Below are 22,525 nucleotides of genomic sequence, written 5' to 3'. Positions count from 1 at the left end.
AAATTAAAAGATTGAAGAACTATACTGTTTTTTTTTCTCTCCAGAGAATACCCAAACTGCAACAGCACGATCAAGCTGTATGGTGGGACACACTGGGTAAAATGCAGAAGCTATTTCGAAAAGCTTCACTCAGTTTATACAACTCTGGAAAAATCTCGAAAGATATTATGCATAATTACTACATGTCTGGTAAGCCATTCAAAAAGTGAAAAGTAATAACAACGATTCTGCACTCGTAGGTACATTTGATAACCCTTGTTGCTTTATTTATTTTGAAAATTTAAAAAAATAAACGATTTTGTTAAAAATTACATTGTAGTTTAGTCGTTTTTGATCATTTTTGTTTTATAATTCCTTGATTTGGACTGTTTCGGTTTCTCAACATCCTCATTGACTAGTCTTGAGCCAGATGAGCTTATTCATGTATAACATTCGTCTGACATGTAGGAAAACAACAAACCTATCACTATATAGAATAAGACGGAAGACTTGATATTAGATTTCAACAATTAAGTTCATGTGAAGTAAACGACATGATGAACTGTGGTCACCTTTACTTATCTTGCGAAAAAGTCCACAAAAACTTTCTAACGTTCAAAAACCAAAACTTACCAAACACATGGAAGACATAATACTGAAACTCGTTCGACGGACCAAATCATTTTGGCTAGACAGAACTTAATTGAAAAAAAAATGATCAAAAACGTGCAACCTCAGGTTCATCATATCCCAAGAAGATTACTGATACTGTTTTTTGCTTTATGAAGTATATAAATATTTTTTTAGTGACTGAAAGAGAAGTGATCAACGGGATTTTGAACGTCAAAAACACCAAAAATCATTGTCTAGCCTACGTTAGGATTATAAACAACATAAATTTGCAAAATTTAAAAAAAGCCTCATTATTCTTGGACATCATTAACAGAAGCTTGGACACCGAGGCATCCCGTTTGCTTGCCAACCTTAGAGACGAAAGGCTAACGGATAAAATAGAAACGTCAAATTATCAAAAGTATCATATTTCAAGTAATGTTTAAAAAAAGTTAATAAAGTTTTTAAAAAAATATTTTAGATACACTGTAGAATGGATTGGGCGAGAAGGGCTGGATACAGAGACTCACGAAGAGTATCTGAATCATTTTATAACACATTTTTATAAAAACATCACAAAGCTTGTTGACAGAGCTATGAGAAAAGAGGATTCAAGCCCACAGGGTCAAATAGTCACAGAGATATTACAACATTTACACGCATGTAATAATTCAGTACAGGTTTGTAACGATTCCGTTTGAAAATATTCCAGAGGAACAGCTTTGTTTCAAATCGTATTCAGGTGTTTTACGGCAGAGAGGAAGAGCTGTCTCACATTGAGTCTTACATGAAAGGGGATTCAGAAAAACCAATGGTCCTTTATGGCGAGGGTGGTTGTGGGAAAACATCCCTTTTGGCAAAATCGGCCGGCCTCACGTCCACCGAATGGTTCGTTGGGGCGAAGCCTATTTGCATAATCAGATTCTTGGGGACGACACCTGATAGCAGCGCACTCACTCCAACCCTCATTTCAATTTGCCAGCAGGTAATTTTTTGTCACATAATTTGTCCGTTCAAGCTGGATAAGGGTTAAGCCTTTTTTTAAAAAACCTCAACATGTTTACTTGTTTTGAATTAAATTTCCTTTTTTTTACTATGAAATATTTTAGATTTCGTACAATCTGATGCAACCATTTGACGATATCCCAGACGACATAGTGCCTTTAACGGCACACTTCAAAAACCTTCTGACATACGCTTCTGCAGCCCAGCCACTTATATTTTTCCTTGACTCCGTCGATCAACTTACAGGGACGCAGGATACGAATCACGTCTCATGGATTCCTACTAGATTACCACCGTTTTGTAAAGTAAGTAATAAAATTTATTAATTTCCCAGTCTTGTTTAAAATATCCGGTTGTTAGCTCATCGTATCTTGCGCATCCGAAGCCGACAACCCCGAAGTGTCGAAGGACTATCATATTTTGCGGAAAATGATCGATTCAGAAGAACACTTTATTGAAGTTAAAGCCCTAGGGGAAGAACTCGCTATGCAAGTAATACGGTAAGGACGAACTTTTTTGTCTTCTGAAAGAAAAATTTCAAAGATAAATTTTTATCGAGGATGTGGATGAAAACTGCAAAAAGGGATCTTACTAACTATCAGTGGCGTCTAGTCTCCAACGCTATTGATAAGTGCTCCCTTCCAATTTTCGTGAAACTCGTATTTGCCGAGATTTGTAGATGGAGGAGCTACACGAAACCTCAGGACACACACTTAGCATCTACAGTAATGGATTCGATTATGATGCTTTTCGAAAGAATCGAAAAACAGGTATTATAAAGTTTGATTTTTTTTATTGGTAAATATTTACTATTATCTGTACAATGTAATACGTTATGTAAGTATTTTTATGATACATATTTACAAATAACTAACCTATTTTATGTAAGGTTTTGGTTGAAATGAAAAAGTTTTTGTCACGAGGGGGATTTGAACCCACGAACTTCGGCTCAATACGCCGCTGAACCATTTGAGCTACCGTGACTTCAATTCATTCGTATACCAACTCCCCATTTCATCCTAAAACCTTTCGAATTTTCTCTTCTTTTTCTATTTTTCAAATGTCGTGTAATCAGGATTCGATCCTCGGCGACATATGGCGTGGCCACGGGGAGCTATTAGGTTAAACTTCGTTTTACTCATTAAATCCATTATTTAGTGATCTATTTACCAAATTCCTTCTTTCAATTAATTAATCTTTATGTAAGGTATTGGTTAAAGGGAAAAAGTTAGTGTCACGAGCGTGATCGAACCCACGACCTTCGGCTAAAGACGCCGCTGCTCTATCACTTGAGCTATCATGACTTCGATCCACTCTTCATCCTAACCTACAACCTTTCGAATTTTTCCCTCCTGTTTGCCATTTTTTCAAATGTCGTGTAATCAGGATTCGATTCTCGGCTACATATGAAGTGGCCACGGGGAGATGTTAGTAAAGTTATACTTCGTTTTAATTATTAAAATCCTTTATATGTAGTGGTCTGATTGACCAAATGACTTCATTCAATTAAGTAACCGTTGTTATGTAAGGTTAATTAATTGAAAGAAGTAATTTGGTCAATCAGACCACTAAATATAATGGATTTACAAATAACGTTGACAGTAAATACCAAGGATAGTCCATGGCGAGAAGTACCCGAGCCCATCTCTACTAGTCGTATACCGGTTTATAACGATGGATGGATGGATTATTTAGACATAGATTGGGCTAATGAATTGAGGTGAGTGAAGAGTTTATTGAGGCACGTGGAAAATTTGGTGGATATTAATTTCTGTACAAAGTGTATTTTGAGGTCCTTGTGGAGGGTTTTTGGAGACATAATAGTATTGACTAGGGTTCTGAGGAGGGTTTTTGAGATTGCAAGAGCAGAATTAGATGGATATTGATAGGTTTTATAGATGTCAGTTTCTTTTGTGTCGACATGTTAGATTTACGACCAAGTAGTTTATAGACCAGTCTAAAACGTGCGTTCAGTTCCTGTCTTTTTATTTGTATGTGTCGGTTCAAGGTTAAAATAGAATCAAGGGTCAGTGTTAGGGATAAAACATTTGCTGAGGAATATTGTTTAAGAGGTTCTGCTTATGTAAATCTTTATCCACTATAATAGAATGAAATACAGCGTCAAGAAATTTGGGAAATCTGTGATTTCCAGGAACGGTTTTTGTCGAAGTAACAGCAAGGTGTTTAACAGTGGTGCAGAAGGAAATGAGGAAGTGGGTTGGTTTTGATAGTGAAAGGTAGGATTCGTGGGAAGGAGTTGAGGGAGTGACTGGATCCTGTGGCAATGGCTTTGGACTTAATTTAATTCTAGGTTATTTTTATGTGCCTAAAGAAGAGGGGGAGCATGCTGTTTGGATTGTGTACTCTTAGAGTTTGCAGAACAAAAAAAGGATGATGTTTAATTACTTCTAGTACCATAGCCTTTTTTGAGGATTCCCGGATTCAGGACAGAAGGTCAAAGCCAGGGGACCGGATTCGGGCACCGGGTCAGGATGTGTTTAATATCAGAAGTGACCATTTTGAGAGTAAGTGGCAAGGGAAGGGGTTTGATTAACAAAATCATCATCACAACAACACAAACAGAAAATGAGAATTAAAGATGATTGAAAAAGATAGATGGTTTAAGAAAAATATTAAAACAATTTGGAACAATCCAATTAGGAATTTTATATTCATCAGTCCATTCTTGTAGTGTTTATTATTAACTTATTATTTTATATTATTTATTATTAATTATTAACCCCACTTCTTTCCTTTTTCTGAAGGTTGGTTTAGCATTTTAGCCTTGATTTAAATGAATAAATGTATGAAAGAAAGAGAAATAGATAGAGTGAACGAGAAAGAAAGATGTCGAGATCCATAGATACTAACAAGTAGTTAGTAAAAAAGAGCGAGATAGACAGTTAGAGGGAGAGGGAGAGGGAGAGAGAGAGAGAGAGAGAGAGAGAGAGAGAGAGAGAGAGAGAGAGTTTTACGAGTTTTTAAATATGATGTATCGTATCAAAGTGAAAATAAAATGTAGTTATCATATTGAAATGTTTATACTAATGGTATTACCTTTACAAATTCCATAACCTCACGACTTTAACATATTAAATCCAACATTAAGTTAATAATGCAATATTCTGTTGCTTGTTTTTTTTAATTAAGCCAAATTCCTTTACAAATTCTATCTTTTTATTTAATTTTTGTTGCAACGTTTCAGTAACATTTATGCATTCATGTATAAATTATTTATTTTTTTATATTTATACATTTTAATTAATACAATATTTAGGAAAGTGACAACACCATCTTCTTAAATAAAACACAAATTTCACCATAATGGTTATGAACAAAAAAAAGTTTGCTACTATAAATTTTAGTAGTTTTTATATTTTATTTTTATTTTCTGCTTAGTGACTGCAGTTAAATTAAATAACAGATATTACAAGGATTTATTTACACCAATTATGGAAAACGTAAAGTTAAGAACTATGCTTTAAATTATGATAAATAAAATGTTAAAGTAAAATATTTTCCTCATTTTAGTCTACAATGACAAATAAATTTAACTTAACCCTAAGCTTCAATTTGTTATTTTTAGCACGGCAGGATTTTGGTTTTCCATGCTCTGGCATACATCACAGCGGCTAAAAGCGGGCTTAGCGAATCCGAGTTAGAGGATCTTATTTCTCTAGACGATAGGGTTTTGGACGACGTTTACCAATACCATTTACCACCCGTGAGAAGAATTCCTCCTCTTCTTTGGACGAGGATAAGGAACGATTTGCCAAATTACCTCTCGGAAAGAGAAGCCGATGGTGTGAGCGTTATGAACTGGTACCACAGGTGAGCAGATTATTTTGTGGTATTATAAAGAGATTTCAATTTATTTTTACGTTATAGACAGTTCCGTGATACAGCTAAGGAAAGATATTTCAAGAATATGAACATGGCCATTTACTTCCACTCATCCATTGCCGACTACTTCCTCGGAATATGGGGCGGAGGGAAACCGAAACCTTTCAAATACACGGAAATACAAAGACATAGGTTATTAAAAAAGCATTAATTCCATAACCGCCGAAGTCAGTCAATCAGAAAAAATACAATAATGATATTGTGTGGTTATAGATTTAATTTGACTGATAGAGAAGGCTCTGCAGACAGAAAAGTACCAGTGCAGCCTTTAGTATTTTATTCAAAAGACGGAAATGTCTCGAGATACAACTTAAGAAAAGTTGGTGAAACTAGTTTCTGTAGTGGAAGCAATTATTTCACTGTTCGAATAGAAAGCACTTATCACAACTGTGTTATAATCTAAACGAAATTTAACAATGCACGTAAACGCGCATCGGGAAAAATCTTAACATTATTTTTTTTCCAATAATTTACAGAAAAATCTGTGATAAAATTGCTTATTGAAACATTTTAACTCGTATAATTCAATTTCAGTTTGGTGAGCTACCGTTCCATTTGGTGAGATCAAAAAGGTTCACCGACTTGTATGAAAACGTCCTTTTCAACTACCAGTGGCTTCACGCCAAATTAAGCTCCTGCCCACTTCAAGCCGTGCTCAGTGATTTTGAAGATGCATGTGCTAACATCGAGGACCGGGACGTGACCAGGTGAATTAGCCAAACCTCAACCTTAAAAAATAATAAATAATATTTAAATTAGCATATAGCAAAGTTAATTCATAATTAATATTATTTACAAATTCACTATTTTTCGTGGCTCTCCGTGGCCATTTCATTTGTCGTCGAGAATCCATTCCGATTACAGGACATTTGAAAAATGGCAAAAAGGAGGGAAACTTCAAAAGGTGGGGTTGAGATGGGAAGGTAAGTGCCCGAGGGGATCGAAGTCACGATAGCTCAAGTGGTAGAGTAGCGGCTATCAAGCCGAAGATCGTGGGTTCGAATCCCGCTCGTGACAATTATTTATAAAAATTAACGACGGTATGATTTAGTTTTTTTAAAAGACAAAATATTGCCAATATATTTGACGTTGTTTATTTGTAAAAACAATTTAATGAGATTTTTATTTCGTAAACAATAAATGTTTTAAATTGACGTCACGATAGCTCAAGTGGTAGAGCAGCGGCGTATCTAGCCGAAGATCTTGGGTTCGAATCCCGCTCGTGACACTGACTTTTTTATCTCAACTAAAAACTTTAATTAATTGAAAGGTTTTGGATAATAATTGAACTACATATTAAGGAACATAAATTAATATACAAACTTAATACACTGTTAATAAATAATAAACTGGTATGCATAAAACAGGAGTAATATAAACCTTTTTAGTGTTATTTTTCTTTTATACTCATTAATTCATTTTTGTTAAATTAAAAATGATTAAAACTAACTATATTCATATTCATTTTTGTGTTATTTACTTATTCATTAAATAAAAGGTTTTATTTTTGTTTTTTAAACGATTTTTTGATTTTAAGGTGCCAAAACAAATTGGTGTACCTTTAAAAAAAATAAAATATATTGAATTTTTCAAATTTAATAACGTTAGTTTTTATACGTTCTTACAATAAAAAAATAGATTAAGGCCTACAATCTGAGTTCTTTTACCAACTAAAATATACCACATATTTTATGCTGTTGTTATGTTAATTTATTTTCATTTAACAAACTTTACGTCTAAATAGTTAATTTTTAATAAAATGACAAAATTGTACTTATTTATATTTGTTTCCCAGTTAAATCAGGTACGTATACGAATATGTATTAATCAAGTGCATCTTTTGTATCAAATAACATTGAATACTTAATTATATATAATGTTCCAATATTTAACACATTGACATTTGGTATTAGGGAGGAAATTAGATTATTGAGGAGGTGAGGCAATGCATAAAATAAGTGAGTCGTTAATTGCATGAGAGACATTATTCCAAATCTTACCGACAGTATTTCTATTCAAAATTACATCAGTTGTTATAATTACACCTTTGTTAACATCTTTGCTTACACTTTTAATACACCACAGTATTTACAACACAGATTATTTTATCTTACTTGATTTCTGTCTACATAGAGTATCATAAGTATGTTTTGAAACAGAAATGGTAGACAAGTAGACATTGGTACAAATCTAAGCATTAAGTTTATGCTCAGCTTAAAAACAAAACAATGTAGTATTTGGGCTAAAAATGTTGTGATTGTCGTCACTAATTGCTTGTTAACTATATTTTTATTATTATACTAAACGTAGTAGTATTTGCTTAATGTAAAGAGTAAGCAATTTTAAATCTTTTTGAATTAACACGAAACACTTTCTATCTTTTAAAACAACATGAACACATTTGTTTACATGAATCTTGATCAAATAGAAACGATTTTAGTAAATTTGTAGGGAACTAATGTTGGTAGCTGACGCTTTGCGTCTTGGAGGTGCCATTTTGAGCATATACCCTGACATGCTAGCACCACAGTTGGTCGGAAGGCTCCTTCCTGAAATAGGAACGAATCCGAACATCAAAATGTTACTGAACGCCTGCGATGAAGAAGGTACTGAACACTGTGCCCTAATGCCTTTGTACCATTGTCTGCATACGCCTGGTGGACCGCTAAAGGTGAGACTTTCAGGTAAGTAAACTTTTTGTTTTCATTAACGACTCGGTTTTAGTATTCACTCGAGGGCCATCAGTTCGCCGTGTTCGACTTCAAGCTGACGTCGGATTTGAGGTATATCGTTTCGATATCGAACCGTTTCATCACATGGGATCTTTCTACAAGCGATATGAACAGGGACGTCAATCCAGGATTGGAAGGCATTATGTTAAAGCTTTATCTAAGCCCGGACAACCGTTTTGCAGCGGCTTTCACCAATAACAGCCAAGTACGACAAATCTGTAAAAACAACAAATGTACCTATTACAAAATATCAAAAACCATATTTAAACTAACGAGTTAGACTAAAAAATGATAAATTTAAATAATTTAGAGAGTAATTAACCAAATAAACATTACTGAAATAAGATGTCTAAATCTCATTTGCGAGGTTGATAGAAGTTGTTTGAGACGTGCTATCCGTAGTAAGAAATGTTAGAATAAAAATATTTCTTAATTAATAAAGATAAACTTTTTAAATTATTCTATCAAGTTTTAGAACACAGCGTGAATTGGATTGTTAAACAAAATTTTTTCAAATCGTTCTTTGTTTATCATCTCTAGTTTCTTAACGTGCAAGCAACCCCTTTTCCATTTTCTGCTGTTACATTAATCATAATGAGCTGCAATTTTACGAATTTGGAAGGAGTTTAACTAAATTAGCTCCTGGGCTGCTGAATATGTGGCTTGAATGTGTTTGTTCCCTACTCCATTTCTTACTTACTATCCCTCCGTTTACAATGAACAATCACCCTCGTCAAAAACTTTTAAATTGTCCATGATCAGACCTTGTCCGGGATGTGCTAGTTTTCTAACTTTGATTATGGATGGGTTGTGTACGCATGGGAGGTTGAACTTGAACGTATCATGAATTTTAATGTTTTTTATCTTCGGCTCTTCAAGTAGGTGCCATGTCAAGCAATACTTCCTTATTTCCATCCTCAATCAGATCTCTTTCTAATTCCTTCCATGATCTCCGCACTTTCAGATCCTCAGCAGACTACCATCAAACATGCTTCCGACCAGATTTGACTTCCCCAATTACAGAACTGCTCGGTACAATCTTCTCTTCATTATTCGTGTAACCAATGGATGGATCGAGCACCATCACTTTCCATCTTTAAATCTAGAATATTTCATTAACTCATGTTCAACAACTTAGCACCAAAAAATTTTAAGTTCCATACTAGTGTATTTGAAAAAGAACATGCCACTTCGTTAATGGAAAAATGTTCAATTCTATGTTCCAACGTCTCTTATGCGAAATTGAATTTATTTGAAAAAATAAAGATTGCCATACTTACAAGAGCCTGCATAAAATTCCCATTCCCGGCTTTATATGAGAGTTTGTTTCAATTTTCCCATATTCCTTAAAAGAAAGAATAAATATTAAACGAGACATTATACATTTATTTATAATCCGTTAGGTTTCGTGGTCCGATTGAACAAATAAATTATTTTCAATTAATTAATCTTTAAGTAAGGTATTGGTTGAGATAAAAAAGTCAGTTGGGGGGGGGGGTTCGAACCAACGACCTTCGGCTATAAACGACGCTGCTTTACCTCTTGAGCTATCGTGACTTCAATCTATTTGGACACCAACATTCCATCTCAATCCACCTTTTGAATTTTCCCTTCTTTCTCCAATACCTTACGTAAAGATTAATTAATTGAAAAGAATTTATTTGGGCATTCGACCACGAAACCTAATGGGTTTAATAAGTAAAATGAAGTATACTTAACTAAAGCTTTCTGTGGCCATTTCATTTGTCCCCGAGAATCAAATAGATTACACGACATTTGAAAAATGGCAAAAAGGATGGAAAATTCTAAAGTTGAGGTTTGATGGGAGGGTAGTGTCACGATAGCTCAAGAGGTAGAGCAGCGACGTATTTAACCGAAGGTCGTGGGTTCGAATCCCGCTCGTGACACTGTCTTTTTTATCTCAACCAATACCTTACTTAAAGATTAATTAATTGAAAAGAATTTATTTATAATGATTTTCAGTTGTTAGAGTTTTCCGTACTGTCCCAAATAGTTTTTATATTGATCACTTATATATCTTAAAATTTAAAACTAATGTAAAATTTGTTTACAGACTGTACTGCTTAATACGCTAAGCAGCGAATTCGTCGTCATAGATAATCCTCTTCCCGAAGAGGAAAAAGTCGTTGGCCTATGCTTGCTAAATGCTTTTTTGATTATTCACGGTGTTGGAAGTTGGTGCCGATACAACATGAGGGGTCAACTTTTGACGAAGTTAGTTTGTATGTTACAGAATAAAATTTAACCAAAATTTTATAAAATAATTTAATTTTATAACAGATTTGATTTCCACTTGATTTGGTTCTTGTAATGTAATTTAATTCGTTATTATTTGCAGAGGCTCCAGCCCGGAAAATCAAAACGAATGGCCTCTGCTTTCAATGGAATACGACACTTTGGAAAACCACCAATTTTTGTTTTGGAGTGGTGCACTCGAGGATCCAAGGATTAAGATTAGGGTGATGAGAAAAAACAAAGAACTGGAACCTTTTTGCTTTCACAGGTATCGTTTTAATAAATTTAATTAACAAATTTTGTATAAAAAACATTATTTTTTACAGTGCGATGGTCATGTCTCTTGACAAGACGACGATGTACTGTTGCCAAGAAGAAGGATCTTATGCCGTTAGCAAGATTAGTGCACTTGAAGGTGCTGAAAGCTGGGAAAAAGTGGAAACTTTGAATTCACCTTGTAAGTTGATAAATTAAGTTTTTCTTTATGCTTTATAGAATAACGCGATTTCTGTTGGTTTTTTCTTTCAGACAACGATGCCACTGAAATTTTACTCCAGTTAAAACTCGATAAAGCGGAAAACACTCTACTCGGCACGACGTACAACGGTTTTGCCGTTTGGGATTTAACAGGAGAAATTGAACCAAAAATGCTTCTCCTTCCACATGGAATGAGGAATATAACAACAAAAATAATGGTCTCCAATTCTTTTATGATTTCAGCAGCTAGGGACTACGCTGTCGCCGGTGTAAGGTACCAGTTTTTTATTGCTAAATCAGAAATAGCCATGTTTTCGTGTAAAACCTATTCGACGTTACCTGACAAACAGCGTTTGAAAGAAAATCATTTGTGCCTGTCAGTCGTCACTCTCAGGTTAATAGAGCAAAAATGTCATTTCAGGAAAAACCTTTACGTCTGGAGCATGGAGACATGCGAACTCGTCAAAATCTTAGACGCTCACTTTGGCAGGATCATCTCTCTGGAAGCGCTTACAATCGGAAATTGGAACTCGGTAACAAACCTTATTTTCATTAGGCGAACTCGAGACTCAACAGCTTTTCAACATTACAGGTCATTACCTCTTCCATCGATCGTTCTGTCAAAGTTTGGAATATCAACAACATTTTCGAACAGGTCCATGTCATCGACAGACACGAGCTGCAGATCGATTCAATTAGGTAAGTGTTGCTGCAGGCTGTTAAAATTAAGGTGCTGTCAAAATATAACACGTTTTGCAGAAATTATCTTACACGTCAATATCACCAAAGGCAAAAATATACGTTCATTGTAAATATATATCCGAAAATTTTAAAGAAATTATTCTTAAAAAATTTCTGTTTTTATTGCCAATTTTGGTAAAACAATCAATCACTTGATGATTTTATTGTTTTAAAATTTATGATTCCATACAGGAAGAGCCTGAAGTTGGGCCTCGATACTGTTAAAATAAAATAATACCTCCAAAATATCGATAGACGGTCTTACATAACTGCTAATTACATATATATTAGCGCATTTACGATTATATTTCTCTAATTATTATTATTAATTTTTAAGGGCGTTTTAATCGCCAAAGTCATTTCACGCCTAACATCTAATAATAATAATAATAATGGAGTCAGACTAGCAACAGTCTCAGCATGCGTATAGGCTCATCCTCATCCTTTTATTCTTCCATTCAAATATGATAGATAAACTAATGCTACATAACAATAATAAGAAACAATAACACTTTTTTTAAGCTAACTTTCTTATTTAAATTGCGATTTTTGGGCATTGTAGTTTATTACCCTGCAATTTGTATTTTCTTCCATTTCATTTTTCCGCTCCGGCAGCCTCACAAATTTCTGAAAAAAGAAAGAAATCTTGCACGCACAACTCTCATTCAAACATTAGCAGGAATTATTATTAAAATAATTATGAATTGCACAATAAACAAGAAAACGATTTTTTACGAAGTTAACAAAGCCTAGTTGCCTTAATTAAGAAATATTCTAATAAATTCCCATAAATATTGGAAGAAAGAGGACTTAATTAAATACTCCTTAGTTAATTTATTATAATTATTTATTTACAGTTATTTTATATTTGGCACAATTGAATATTCAATTTTAAAGTGAATTGAATGAATATCACACTCAGCACTGGGTGTCAATTTTTTGATTTATTATTACAATAAATCGCTTCGTAAAAATGTGTGGTCATGATAAATCTGCGAGTAAGATTATTTGTAATAACATTCACCTCGTTCGTTTTTAAGTTTGGGACATGGGAGAGCCGATTCAAATGAGACTTTTGGTGATATGGGTCAAAAAATGTTTGAAAAGCGTCCTCATTTTGTTACCCACTGACCCTAAAATCCGAGAAAACGAAAAAAATATTTTCAGTAATGTAAATAAATTGTTTAAATGTTGTTGTGGTTCGAGTTGTTTTGTTTTTGTATTTTTTATTTTGTTATGTTATAAAAAGTTACAATTGCGAACGGTTCACGTTAGATGAATATTATCTAAATTAACTTGTACTCAACGAAAATTAAAAAAAAACTATTTTATTACATTGTAACTGTATTACAATAGAGGCGTGATGATATTACTTACACTTTTCTTAGGAATAATTGTGAACTGGCACGTGTACAGAGATAAATTTGATGTAACACATACACATATGATGATGACCTGCTCCAAACAAAAAAGAAAAAGATAACTATTGAAAACATTGTATGTAATTAGCGATAACGCTATAAAATATAAAAACAAATAAGAAACTGACACATAAGGTGAGACCTACAATGATAATTGAAGAACAATATACATAAAATACAAAAACCTATATGCGTAAAGTTATTTTTTGAAAACATTCGTACGCAAGTAAAGAAATCATTAAAAGCTTTAATTGAACATTAATGTTACTAAAGGCAACACGTTTTCAAATTTAGGCAACCATTAAGAAAACAAAGCTTTAGAGATTATAAACAAAGCTGTTTACCTCTTTACCTTAAGTCTCAAAATATCAGGTTATTTGGTACCGTATTTTCATAATTATGAATTTTACCCTCTGCTTCCGATTAGCTTGAAAACATGATTGATAAAAGATGAAAACACACATCCACATTAATCAATTAATTGCAAAGATGCCCATTATTAGTGTTGAACAAATAGTATCGGTTGTATTTGAGGTATTTGATATTTTCATCATTTCAAGAAAAAATCTCTTCTGCACTGAAGTTTTAACTTAATGTTAAACATTAAATATATACTTTTATACAGGGTGAGGCACCATATCTCGAATGGACTCTGGTGCAATTGTTTATTTGAAAAGAAATTTGTGGTATGCGTTAGGAAACAATTTTCATCTGCCTTATTGGGTCTGACAGACGCGTTTCGACATTTCGCCATTTTCAGTTTGTCAGTGTGATTTTTTGTAAAAGGCATAATTCACTACAACCTTTGCCTTGGATAGATAGAAGTGACTTGATAATAATAAAAGGCTTTTACCCATGCGTCGAAAAACGCACTACCCTCTTTAATAAAATGTGAACAAAAAGACTGTTTAGAAATAAACATTTCGGATTAGAAAAATATATATCTATATAAAAAATTATAATTAGTTTGGTATAACAGGTTGTAAATAAATTATTCCAATTAATGATTAATTCAACGTCATTTCTTGGGATTACCGCTTATTCCAATGCATGGCATTATATTTGCTGTGACAAACTTGCAAGATCGAAGGAAAAGCTTAAATGCTGGTGATTCATGAATATAACAAGATTTATAAGCACTTGAGTTTCATAACTTAGTGAAAAATTAGTGTCACGAGAGGAATGAAATTAATTTTTCATCTCAACGAAAAAGCTTAGATAAAAAGAATAATTAATTGTAATAATTAATATTGTCAATTATGACCATGAAACAAATATGGGTTGTAAATAAAGTTGACATGAAACTCTCAAGTGATAATAAATCTTCCTTTATAAATTAATCACCAGCATTTAAGCTTTTCCTTCTTTCTTGCAAGTTTTGTCATAGCAAAAATAGGGCCATGAATTGAAATAAGCGGTCAAGGAACAAAGTTGGGGTTGCATGTGGGAATTAATCTACAAATCTTAATTTGAAAACTAGTTTATTACAATTTGCAAACTAATTCGTCTAGCGGTTCAAAAAATATCAGCATCATTATTAATTTGTCCGTTTTGCCATTGGGCCTGCGTCTATTCAAATCACCCCCAAGTTTTGGTTGGTATTTTTGGTTAAGTTTTATTTCTTGTTTCATGTAGAAATCGTAAAATAAAACTTAATTAAATAATTAGCTCGAGGCAGCGGTGATCGTTATCGTTAGGGCGTCTCGTTTTTGTTACATAGCAGTCCTCGGTTTGAATTTCAAATATGATATTTTATATTTTCTGGTTGTTAATAAATTATATTAAAAAATAAAAATATTTGTATTTATTTAAAAATTAGTGGAAGTTTTTATACATATAATATATATGTTAATGAGGTAATATAATAATGGGGTTAAACAGTATAACAGCAAGAGTTAAGTTATTGATCAGCATTTCAAGAAAATAATTAAAAAATGTGGTAAAAATTTGCTTCTTATGTTCAAAATGTTTTATGGTGTTTTCATTTTTTAAATTTGATTTTTTTTAATCATTTCAGCGTCTGCCAAGAGGTGAGCCTGGCAGTTACTGTAACTCGAGGTTTTGTAGGCGTTTGGGACATGCAGGCGGGTCATTTGTTGTCTCAACTTGCCGACAGTCCTCTCGGGGCAATCGTGACCCACGCAATTATAACGCCGAGCGGAAAGTTAGTGAATTGCCAAGCGCAGCTGTTGCCAAGTGATAACTTTTCCTTCTTAAAGGTACATCATATCTGCAGAATCCGGCAATATTCTTATATGGAACAGGATTACGGAACAAGTGCTGTTCAAAGAAGAGCAGCTAGGTATCAGGCAGATACTTCTTCTCGACGATGGAAACCGGTTTCTTACCATGTCGAAACCGCCTTTGGTCGCCGGGGTCGAGCCTCCTCCGAGAACAACGGCTACTGGCATTTTGAGGACGATTCCAGGTTAAATAATTTTCTCCTTCCCCAATTTTTTAAAAAGCAAATTTTACAATTTTACAGCTGGCAACACGATTTACAATTTTGAATATCCCGTAAGAAACATACCAGGAGTGAGTTTTAAAGAGGTAGTCATGACGAGTGACAACCAGTCTGTTGTGGCACTTGCAGCTGACAAAGGCCAGAAGGAAGCACTGCACGTGTTTCATGCAAAAAACGGGCAATGTTTATGTAAAATCCCTCTACGTATACCAGGCGTTAAGGTAAATTAAACAATAATAACTTTTTTATTTTTTAATATTAAAAAAATCTGCGCTTTTTGATCATAGAAAATGTACTATCAAACTGACTAAAGGTTTGATGATTTTTTAAAATTATAATTATCAACAGGAAAACTACAAAAATGTCTCGCCATAAAACAATATGATGGAAAAAGGATTCTTAGAAAATAAAATGGTTTTTAAGCTAACCAATACTAAAAAATGCTGTTAAACCTACATTCACTGGAAACATTTATACTGGGGAAGCTAGGTAAAGCTCTCCTAAAAGCCTGGCACTTTTGAAACTTGAAAAACAATTTTGGCACACAACAATAATGAATGAAATTAAACACCCATTCCTAGAAATGGAGACTGGCGATATGATCTCGAAAATATTCATTGCAACATCTTCTAAAAGTCTCAACAGACTATAAAATGAAATATAATTACAAGGTATAAAGATGACCACTAGATACATATAGGAACCGGATCAGGTATATTCTGTACAATCCCCAAATATGAGCAATCAGATATTGTAAGAAAACTAGGGACGAATCGAATTCCGATATAGCTAAGTTGTGTGTTCAGCAAATTTCATAAATATTCTTTCCACGTGATATACTTGATCTGATTTCTTACAACTCTCTATTCCTTCTATATAAATAAAAGAAACAGTATTAAACAACTCGAAAAGCTCCAGGATATGATTTAATTACACAACAAATATTACAAAACTTACTTTATAAAGTTAGAATTTATTTGGTCGTTGTTATTAACAATGTTCATCCTTACTTTTTGTTATAGGTTTGTAATTTGTGTGAATGTTTTACATAAAAGAACCTCTTCTTGTTTTCTCTTAATGTCAAAGCTATGTGTACATGCTTTCCCTTTATTTTTTGTGATCTAGTAGATTTTGTTTAATTGTAAACAAACTTTACAGACATTACATTAATTTTTATAACTTTAATCAATTCTTAATTTTATATAAATGAAGTCATGATATACTTTAACAGAATACGATTATAATATTAAATACGGTCTAAATATTCTCTTGCAACTCTTTACTCTTAATAAAGCACTCGATCAAATAGAGAACACGGTAACAAACAACTCGAAAACCTCCAGGATATGTTTTACGACAACATTACAATAAAAATATTACAACACTTTCCCGCCGTCGTCTGATGATACTCAAAATAAAAATGTACTGAGGAAAAGGAGGAAAGTGCCTTAAAAAGCGCGTACTTAAAAATAGAATAAAAAAAAAAGAAAAAGCTTACAAAGTTTTGATGCTCCAGATTACAACACTTATTGTATAAAGTTAGAATTTATTTCGTCACTGGTACCAATATTTTTTATTATTATTAATTACAATTAATTAAGGTTTTTAGTTGAGATGAAAAAAAGGCAATGGCACGAGCGGGATTCGAACCCACATGTGGGTGTGGGTTGAGATAGGAAGTTGATGGCCGAGTGGATCGAGGTCACGATAGCTCAAGAGGTAGAGCAGCGGCGTATCAAGCCGAAGATCGTGGGTTCGAATCCCGCTCGCCATTGACTTTTTTTCATACCAACTAAAAATGTTAATTAATTGTAATATATTAATTGGTCAAGTTGACCACGAAATTAGTGAATTATTATTAATATTCATATTTACTTACTCGTGTGCGTATATAACTTGTATGAATTGATTTTTTTGTTTACCTGAATATTATCCTTCTTTCATTTTTCATTTATGTCATAGCTATGTGAATATAATTTTTCTCCCTTTATTGTTTTATGATCATGTATAAAGGGTGTTCGGCTAATCGTATTAATTTGCCAGTAGATTCTACATTCAAAATGGAACTAAAAAGTCCTAATTAACTATGGTCCGAATCTCAACAGTTTCGGAATTATCCCCTTTTTTCTGATTTTTTAAAGATTTAACGACCTTCCATCAAATAAACAATGATAATCAAAACTAAGAGGTTTTGGACAAATCCGTTGATGCCATTGAAAATTACTTAAATTTCCAATAAGATGTGATCAATACTAAACTTGCAAACGTGGATGAAATAACCATTTCAGTAGCCAGAACTTTGAAAAATATTATTTTTTTTCAAAGTTGAAAAACTTGTTATGGTGATTCTAAACTTTTATTTTCAAACCTAGAGGCGAGCAAATTTCAGAAAACGTACTCCATTTGATTTTCTTTCTAGAGTTGAAATTGGTTGTCTAATTACTGTTTCAAAGATGAAGAAATTGATAAAACAAAAGAAAAGATCGTGGTTGAAGGATTGGTAATGTGATAAGATTAGTAATAATAACAAAAAAAACACCTTAATAAAATTTTGAATGAATGAACTAAAACATTTTGAATCATAAACCTCTTTGATTTCGGGGAATAATAATACAATAATCCTTTAATCAAAGATGCAGTCGTGTTGATAGATAAGTAAACGCTAGCACTATTTCGGCTTCGAACCTAAATTGAACAACGTTTAATAAATTCATTCAAAATTTCCTTAAGTTTTTTTTATTATTTTTACCTTACCAATCCGTCAACCGCGGGTTTTTCCTTTCCTTCCTCAATTTCTGCATCTTTGAAAAAAGTAATTAAAAAGCAATTACACCACTAAAAAGGATATAAAATGGAGTACGTTTTCTGAAATTTGCTTGTCTCTACGTTTGGAATTAGTACTTTAGACTCACCATAGTAAGTTTTTCACTTTCAAAAAACAATATTTTTCAAAATTTACTAGCGTTTACAAGTTTCGTATTGATCACATCTTTTTGGAAATTTAACGTTGTTTTCAATAGTATCAACGGATTTTTCCTTTCAGTTTTGGAGTTATCATTATTTATTTGAAGCAAGGTCGTGAAATCTTAAAAAATCAGAAATAGGGAAATAACTTCAAAACTGTTGAGATTCGGACCATAGTTAGTGAGGACTTTTTGGTTCAATTTTGAATGTAGAATCTACTGGCAAGGTTTGTAACAGGAGTGGCCGAACACCCTATAAATGGTTTTAATTGTAAAAAAACTTTACAGATAACATTTTATAAAAACTATATTATCTTATGTTGATAATAAGGACTACTTATCTTATTTTTATCTTTTTGTACATAAATACTTATATTATTTTCCAAATTTATATACACATTCTCTAGCCAGAGTAGTTTTTTGTTGTTATTTTCTTTTTCTATTAATTTTACTTTTTCAGTATCCACTGAGTAGTCAGCCTCATTTTATATTTTGACAAACCTGTACGATCTTCTTTATTAATAATATTTCTTTTGTGTTGGTTAAACGATTTTTTAAGAATTTACAGTTTTTCCCACATAGGTTTGTATGTCTTCTTTTTATGAAAAAGTGTTTTTGGTGGTCTAAATCTGTGGAATAGAGTGGATCAAGATAAAAAAAAAATATTTTATTCTTATTCTCCTTATTAATTCTTAATTTTAGATGTACGAAATTTCAGATGAAACGGCCAATATCACGAATGAGATTTGAACCCAGTTTTTTCGGAACACGATCAAGTTACTGTCCTGAAGACCTGAGTTCGAATCCTATCTCTGACATTGGTATTTTATCCCAAATTTCGAGTATATAAAATAATAAATATATAAAAATATTATAGGAAAATGAAATCACTAAAAGTAATAGTCATTAATTAATGAATGTTCGAAGTAAACAAAATATTCAATTATAATTTTGCATTAAATAACATCTAACTCATGTCAGAATAACCGCGTTTGTATTAGGTAAAATTGATGAAATTTTCACCCAGGCGAATTATATACATACCCTTGACAATATGCATTGTCATAAGTTTTACATAGAACAGCACAAATACAGAACATCGAATTGAATAGTAGTTTTGTTTTCTCTCGGTTGTTAGCAGATTCTGAATGTAAAGTAACAGAATTGACAAATTTTCACAGGAAGTCGGGCATTTGGTCGCCATGCCGCAAAAGTCTACCAACATCGCCTTGGTCGGTGGAGAAAAAGTCACCTTGTTCGACATTAAAAATAAAAAGATTATAAGGACGATACCGAAATGGGGTGGAATCTGTACCAAAGACGGAAAATTCGGATTGTACGCTCCTTCCAGGTATCTTGACTGTAATTTATATTATAAAAATTTAGTCAAAAGGATAATAATATGTTGAAAAACAATTCAGAGGTGGATTGGAACTGCTAGAGCTTAAACGAGGTGCCTCGGTACGAACGTTCATTCCCAGAGTGGCCGAAGGCGTTTTCTCCGTAATTTGCATGTTTAACAAAACGGACGAGTACGTACTGTATTACCACAGTGGGAAAAAAACCATCCGCGTTTTCAGGTGATTATTTGTTTGCTTTTGTGCAAAATAATTCCTCGTTTAATTGTTTTGTTGTTTTTCTTCCAGAACAAACGACGCAAAAATGGTGGCAAATTACAGGGTTCAGGCAGAACTGACGGCAATCGAGAGCACGGATGATGGAAAATGTATCATCCTCGGCACGGTCGACGGATGTTTGTCTGTTCTGGCTATAGCTGACAACAACAAGCCGGAGATGAAAGAATTCCTTAGGGCTTTGCCTTCCAGAGATGAAACGGTAACATATTTTTTTCTTTTTTACCTGAAACTACGTGACGGTTTTGCATTAATATTCTAGAAACGTATTTCAGAAAAAGATTCGTGCTGATTAGTAAAACATCACATTTTTTCTGCGATATTTTCAAAAATAATTCATATAAATAAACTAAGCTCTTAAGTACAACAGTTGTCATTTTTAAGCACAATCAACCAATAATAAATTAAAATAATAAAGTTCCCTGTTTATTTTCAAAATTAACTTTTTAAGATAGTGTTTTAAAGTTGATCAGCGAACAACTATGCGATTATTATATCATTACAATTAAGTTATAATTAAGTTATTAAGATACGTCGCAGTAAGATTTTTACGTCGTATAAAAAAAAGTTTTCACGGCCGCAAAGAGGGATTATTAAAGTACATTGTTTACAACCCACAAATTTTAACTCAGATGTGTAATTTTTATGTGCTCACATATAAAAAACTAAAAAAACAATAACCAAACGAAAACAACACAAAACATTTACAATTAAATTTGTTTAAAATAATCTTATTCTAATTCAAAACTTTTCATTCAAATGTATTTTTGTTTCCTTATATCAAAAACGAACAATTAAATTGATTGTATTGTACTGGTTGGATTTATTTTGGAATGGGAACGTCGGGTCTTGATTGAAATTAAGTTTTTTTTGGTGGTGGACATAGGTAAAAAAATAGTCATTTGTCTTTTGTCTTTTTTGAAATGTCCCTATGAGCCGACAAAGTTTTCCTTAATTGTTTTCGCAGGATACATAAATGTATTGCAGTATTGCATAAATTGAGATTAGATGTTGCCAAATTTACAAAAATCAACTGAAACATTCAATAAATTAAAAAAAAAATCGTATTCTCCTCTGGATTTTATCCATACTCAACGTTGTTAGAACTGTGGCAAATCTGAATTTTCTTTTTCTTTCAGCTTATAGCATCAATGTTTATATTGAAAAAAATAAGGATGAAATCCACAAAACCTTACGAAACTTTATTCTGTGCCTCTAATTCTGATTAAATTACAGTAGCTAAGTTGTTTGAAGTTCGTTATATTTTTTCTACCCCTCTGCAACATTTCTGTGATTGGTGGTGTCATTTAAATGTTTTCACCACTTTTGTGATTTTCGAAAGTATTCAGAAGGCAAACATTTTGGACTTTACAGAAGCTATAGTAGTTGTAGAGACATTTGGCAACTAATTTAACAGCAAAACTTTACCCAATTATGTGAAGTACAAATAAACAAGACAGCAAACCTGATTTTTAAAAAAATTAATTGAAAAAAAAACACATAAAAACTAACACAAATCTAGAAAATAAAGATAACATAATTTTGACACAAAATATTGATATAAACCATAAAAAAACACTGATGTCACACAAAATTATAAACAAAAATTGAAGTAATGTAAATTTACAAGTACTACCAGCGTTGACTAGTGAAGTGATCAATGTTAATCAGTTCAAAATATGCACTTCTTGTCGCCTTGTTTGATAAAATCACTAATTACATATAAATCTTGTTTTAGTGGAAGAAAAAAATGGAAAAGATTAAGGCGACGAAAAGGTTCCGAGCGGCCGGGTCAATCGCTCAAGTCTGCATTCAGTTGTACGACAGCGTATCCCAGGGGGACAAAAAAGAACAACACCAAGCGGAGCAAGTTGAAGCTTAAATTACACTTTAAGTCTGATGTGAGATGCCAAGAAGTGAATAAATATTGTGATTAGTCCGAACGAGTTATATTTGGATGTATTATTTATTTAAAAAAATATATATATTGTAGAATTGATCGTTTTTTATTTTTTGTTTGAAAACATTGTTTATTTTGGAATACATTTCCCGTTTTTTAGCATTTTATAAATAGATTGATCTTTTGGATTTTCAATCTATTAAAATTTTCCGATTGTTTTGTCCGTCTGGACAACTTTGACCATGGAAAAGAATAACAAGCCTTAAAAATGTGATGTGACACCAGTACAAAAAACCACATAGATAATTTACAGAGGTGATTGAAATTTTGATAATAATCGACTATCCGTAAATATGAATTAGTCAATACACACATAATGTTGAATTCTTGTGTATAAAATTTAAGCATGTGTAATCGTAGTTTATTTACCTACCACTA

The 22,525-nt window shown here is 32.7% G+C and overlaps 1 protein-coding gene across 2 annotated transcripts in view; it reads left to right on the top strand.

Annotated features, from left to right (window-relative positions):
• The window catches only part of LOC106670114 (NACHT and WD repeat domain-containing protein 2), a 29,717-nt gene extending 7,531 nt beyond the window's left edge, over positions 1-22,186 (top strand). The window contains exons 6-32 of one of the 2 annotated variants that reach the window (XM_014400168.2): positions 45-189; positions 787-1,012; positions 1,073-1,271; positions 1,334-1,576; positions 1,701-1,901; positions 1,957-2,096; positions 2,156-2,366; positions 5,183-5,427; positions 5,485-5,631; positions 5,713-5,818; positions 6,034-6,206; positions 7,413-7,436; positions 7,951-8,170; positions 8,224-8,436; positions 10,306-10,466; positions 10,591-10,755; positions 10,814-10,944; positions 11,016-11,238; positions 11,386-11,497; positions 11,557-11,663; positions 15,144-15,290; positions 15,346-15,554; positions 15,612-15,811; positions 19,735-19,904; positions 19,975-20,133; positions 20,200-20,389; positions 21,926-22,186. In XM_014400168.2, the coding sequence (XP_014255654.1) occupies positions 45-189; positions 787-1,012; positions 1,073-1,271; positions 1,334-1,576; positions 1,701-1,901; positions 1,957-2,096; positions 2,156-2,366; positions 5,183-5,427; positions 5,485-5,631; positions 5,713-5,818; positions 6,034-6,206; positions 7,413-7,436; positions 7,951-8,170; positions 8,224-8,436; positions 10,306-10,466; positions 10,591-10,755; positions 10,814-10,944; positions 11,016-11,238; positions 11,386-11,497; positions 11,557-11,663; positions 15,144-15,290; positions 15,346-15,554; positions 15,612-15,811; positions 19,735-19,904; positions 19,975-20,133; positions 20,200-20,389; positions 21,926-22,069 (4,611 nt within the window). In that variant the 3' untranslated portion in view covers positions 22,070-22,186. The remainder of the gene's footprint in view (positions 1-44; positions 190-786; positions 1,013-1,072; positions 1,272-1,333; positions 1,577-1,700; positions 1,902-1,956; positions 2,097-2,155; positions 2,367-5,182; positions 5,428-5,484; positions 5,632-5,712; positions 5,819-6,033; positions 6,207-7,412; positions 7,437-7,950; positions 8,171-8,223; positions 8,437-10,305; positions 10,467-10,590; positions 10,756-10,813; positions 10,945-11,015; positions 11,239-11,385; positions 11,498-11,556; positions 11,664-15,143; positions 15,291-15,345; positions 15,555-15,611; positions 15,812-19,734; positions 19,905-19,974; positions 20,134-20,199; positions 20,390-21,925) is intronic. The other variant, XM_014400169.2, reaches the window with a different exon arrangement.
• Positions 22,187-22,525: the final 339 nt, after the last annotated feature.

Source organism: Cimex lectularius, unplaced genomic scaffold (assembly GCF_000648675.2).
Source record: "Cimex lectularius strain Harlan isolate CLEC.00 unplaced genomic scaffold, Clec_2.1 scaffold40, whole genome shotgun sequence".
NCBI classification, from domain to species: domain Eukaryota; kingdom Metazoa; phylum Arthropoda; class Insecta; order Hemiptera; family Cimicidae; genus Cimex; species Cimex lectularius.
Note: the sequence above shows the minus strand (reverse complement) of the source record. Positions and strands in the feature narration are given on the sequence as shown.